The 4,722-nt window shown below is 40.1% G+C and overlaps 1 protein-coding gene across 1 annotated transcript in view; it reads right to left on the bottom strand.

The window, feature by feature from the left end:
- Positions 1-1,116: 1,116 nt before the first annotated feature.
- Positions 1,117-4,722, bottom strand: part of LOC144327463 (uncharacterized) — a 47,207-nt gene continuing 43,601 nt past the window's right edge. Inside the window, exons 2-3 of the mRNA XM_077927003.1 lie at positions 3,501-3,567; positions 1,117-1,779 (exon numbers count right to left, since the gene is read on the bottom strand). Of these exons, the coding sequence (XP_077783129.1) occupies positions 1,507-1,779; positions 3,501-3,567 (340 nt within the window). The 3' untranslated portion in view covers positions 1,117-1,506. The remainder of the gene's footprint in view (positions 1,780-3,500; positions 3,568-4,722) is intronic.

Genomic DNA, 4,722 nt, shown 5'->3' with positions numbered 1-4,722 from the left:
GATGGTGGCTGAGATTTTCACCACATCAGCAAGGAGGCCTTGTGAGTGCAGGTCTTTTTCTCTACACGTGGAGAGGGAGGTGCACACGATCCAGCTGCCCCTACTTGGGAGCCAGCTGCAGGTGCCAAGAAGTGACGACACTTCTTGTGTTGCCACTGCTCCCAGAGGTAGAGGAGCAGAGACAAGGTGATGAGGAGGTCAGCATAGTGCAAATGCCCCACCAGGTGTACTGGATTGACTCCTCAGTATTTGCACTGCACTGACCTTGCTACCACCTCACCCCTCCACCTCTACCTCCCAGTGTGCAGCACTGATGTCACCAGTCAGAAGTCAGGTGAGCAAAGCCACCCTGTCATGCCATCTGCTCCTTCTGGGGGACTAGAGTTACTTCCTAAGTATCAGCTAAAATAAAAAAAAGGTGAGCCATATGAGGAAATGGCATTTTTCAAACCAAATACATTTACATTATCAGGCTGGAATTTCACAATGATGTATAGGGGGATTTTTTTCTGATTTATTTTATTTTATTTTATTTTATTTTAATTTATTTTATTAACAGATCTGTGTTTTAATTTTGTAGCATTGTTGCACATTGCCCAGAGGACTAGGATAATGAGCAACTGGTGGTAAAGTAAATATATTCTTAAGTCTTGGTATTTTTCATATGCTATGAGCATATAACTTTTAAAACCCAATATACAATAACTGAGTTTTAAAAACCACAAGTAAGTGTGCGCGGAAATGTTTACTAATTGTAGAAAGCACATACAGATCATTTCACTTATTTTAGACTGTTAAGTTTCGGCGTGACAGAAAATATATAGAGTGGCATAAAAACTTTCAACAATAAATACTCATTTATCCACATGTGGTGGCAGTGCCCCAAAATCTTTCACTCTTGGAAAGAAGTATTTCATTAAGTAGGCCTTATCACAAAACATGATCTTAAAAAAGCATTTCTATCGTATTATTCAGAAATTGTTCAACAACTTCATTGGAAAAAAATATTTTATTTGATTTATTGTATTTCTATGCCGCTTTTCAAAGGAATCTCAGAGTGACTTAGAATAAATAAAAATAACATAATAGTACATAACATAACAAATACAGCATAAATCATATAAAATAATTCACAAATCATCAATAAAACAATTACAATCTATAAAACACTATTAACAGCAGCAACTAAAAAATACAGCACAGTTACAGCAAAGTCATATTATATCATTAACAAATCAGAAGGGCATTTACAATCCATAAAACAATATTAACAACATTAACAACATAGCAACTAAAAAAAAGGAAGCTTTTAAGTTTATATTAACTGTAAGTTCACTCTCCATGCCCCCATGATCTGAACTGAACTTTATTCAGTTCAATAAAATAGACATGATGCCTGTTGTTAACCCAGCTGCACCAGCTGGGGTCCTCAGGTTGTGGGCCATGATGGAGATAGTGGGACTCTCACACCAGTGGGAAGGTGAAGGTTAACTCCAGGTAGCCTGCTCAATAATCAATAGGTCCGTTCCCACTGGATGAAGGAGCGACGAGTCTTCCCTCTTCAGCAATGAGTTGCAACTGCACTCTTTGCAGAGGCTGACCAGGAGGTCCAGCAGCCACTCCATGCTCAGGATGCTCTTGCTGTGCTGCAGGCCATCCACCACCAGCTGCTCCATCTTCTTCAGCCACACCTTGACTGACATGGCGGCAGAGCAGGAGCCAGCTTCTGAGGGGAGCAAGCAGAGGAGCTAGTCGAGTCCACCAGGCAGGAGGGAGAAGCTGCAATAAAAACACAGAGGGAGCCTCAGCAGGATCCTGGTGCCCTGGATGAGCTTGCAGCCAGTGACTTGGAGCTGTGCCTTGGTCTCAGCATCCAGGCCACTGCCCATGGAAGGCATGGAATGCTTTCCCTCCCATCCACAATACAGAAGCAAAATATTTCCCTCTCACGCATGGAAAGGGAGCGGCTGAATCTTGCTGATTCATTTCAAACTCAGGAATCAATTCTGTATCACCCCTTCCCAGGTCTTTGGTTGGCTGGTTCATAGAATTTCTTAACCACCCTTCACCATAAGATCCCAGGGCAGATTACAATATAATAATATATTAAAATCAGTGAAAATAATTTTTGAGACTTTTCTTCTTGTCTCTCCACCAACTTAGGCATGGCTGAGGAAGTCGTGTGGCCTACCTTACAGTGGACAGTCCTCTGATTAAAGGATTAGAGAGCTATCAAGTTTAAAGAAGGTGTCAACTTGCCTATCAACCATTAGCACCTTCACACCAGACCAATGGGTTTCCTGGTCTCCGTCTTCCTCACTTTGATGAGTTGTATTCTATTTCTAGTCCTGAAAGGCCTACATTGGCTCCCAGTACGTTTCCGAGCACAATTCAAAGTGTTGCTGCTGACCTTTAAAGCCCTAAATGGCATCGGCCCAGTATACCTGAAGGAGCGTCTCCACCCCCATCGTTCAGCCCAGACACTAAGGTCCAGCACCGAGGGCCTTCTGGTGGTTCCCTGCGCCCGCCCTGTGGAACACCCTCCCATCAGATGTCAAGGAAATAAACAATGATCTGACTTTTAGAAGACATCTGAAAGCAGCCCTGTTTAAAGAAGTTTTTAATGTTTGATCTTTTATCATGTTTTTAGTATTCTGTTGGGAGCCACCCGGTGGGGGGGGGGGTCCAGCCAGATGGGCGGGGTATAAATAATAAATTGTTGTTGTAAAATGTCCATCTTACATATAAATTAGTATTTGCAAATTTTGTTTAAACCTTTTTTTGTGATGTGTAAACAAACACCCTTGTTGTGGCTGTTGTGGAAATGAGAGACATGTGGTCATTGGTGGTGGCACCCAATTTAGGGAATAGCCTCCAAAGTTTTCCCCTTTCCTTTCCTTTCCTTTCTTACTAAAACAGTTTCTATTGGTGGGCTCCATATGATGTACGGTATTTTATTGCTGCTGTCTGCTGGTGCTTTTTCATGATTGCTGTGTTACTGGTGTTGCTTGTTTTCACAGTTATTTTAAGATTCTACTTCAGCTACTTTGTTGTTGCTGTTGCTGCATGTAGGATAGCCAGATGAAAAAAAATAAAAATAAAATATAAAAAGAGGATGTGACTCCACCTGCATCTTTAATACAGAGGAAGGAATTTCAGCAGGTTCCAGCTTGCTAAAATCCCCTCCTCTGCACAACTGTTAGAGGTGCAAGACCCCTGTTCTCTTTTGCATCAGGCCTCCCTAGTTGTATATTCTTACCGTGGTATGGCACCTTGACTATTCTCTTGTATGGAAATATAAGTAGACTTACTTCCAAGTTAATGCACTAAGAACAGTACCTTTACACACTTCCTTCAGAAGATGCTAAGATCTAGGCTTTTGTAGATCTTCAGGCAAAGATAGTTCCATGTTTACCTTATGGAAGTTTCATAATTCACTGGATATTCATGTTTTATGGGCACTTTAAGTCAAATGTTAGGTCATACTTTTTTATACTTACTATCCGGTGCCAAATTCTCTTCCATTCATAGCCAATGCTTGTTTTATCTTCTGGAAATAAACTTACACTAGATAGGGAGAAAAGATGATTATCCTTAGGCAGCTGAAAAAGCATTTTGATTGTAAGGTTCTCCAGTCTTTTGTAGAATTGTCTAGTGCATAGAATATTTTGGTTAATTGCATTTGCTGCCATGAAAGGAATTGATTAATTAAAATATTAAAGCATTTGAATACAGTTCACATTATTTGATAATGAAGGGAACCTTCTCTTCACCAAGTAATACAGACCATTCATTTATCCTTTATAAAATCACCCTTAAAAACATTATGAATCAAATGAAACACAAATAATTGACAACAAGTTTATCAGTATACGTAGAACCCTTTTCACCGGAGACAGCTGCAATTAAAATATGCAATGCACAGAAATCCATATTAGCAGAGGATCCTAATCAAACCTCTCTATTGCTTTCAACCATTTTTGCTTTCAACTGTTTCCAACCGTTTTGTGGTTTTGCAGGCGTGGGAACTTTCTTTGTGCTTTGTCTTTTTGAAGAGTTCAGAATCTTTTAAAATTTAAATTATAAAAAATAACGCTGAGATGCTTTCTTCCAAACCCACCTTCTGTTAAAAAACAAACCAACCAAAAAACCCCTAGCATATCTGTAAATAGCCATGTGGAAAACACTAAATGAATTGCCCATTAAATCTTATGCAATCCTTGAACTCTAGACGATAAGGACTTCAATATTATTGAAAAAGCAGATATTCACATCTGCATTAGGTGAAATAACTGCTTGTAAGGAAGAACACCAATCACCCCACATGACTACTGTCAGAGGCAACTGCTGAAACTCATTAGCAGAGGCAATTAGGGAAGGGGGAGGGAGAGATTAAAGTAGAGAACTAGCTGTTTTTAAACGAAGTTATGCCTTACACATAAATGATACAGTGGTTTTGAAGAAAACGCTTGAAATCTGTCCTTGTTCAGAAGCAATAATGCTTTGCTCCGGCTGCTGTCCACGAAACTCCTTTATTTTCGCAGAGACAAAAGAAACTGCACCAAACCACCAGGGACTTGCCAAACTTTGGAGAGTGTGTGTGCATGCACAACATTTTTTATTGCAACTTCCCAAAATTTTGCTCACTGTCTGGATGATACAGTTAACGAGAGGTGTTAGTGCCTCTTCCCATGCTTTTGATAAAGAAGCTGGGCTTTACGT

Source organism: Podarcis muralis, chromosome 1 (genome assembly GCF_964188315.1).
Source record: "Podarcis muralis chromosome 1, rPodMur119.hap1.1, whole genome shotgun sequence".
Lineage (NCBI taxonomy): Eukaryota > Metazoa > Chordata > Lepidosauria > Squamata > Lacertidae > Podarcis > Podarcis muralis.
The sequence above is the reverse complement of the archived record's forward strand: the minus strand, read 5'-3'. Positions and strand labels throughout refer to the sequence as shown.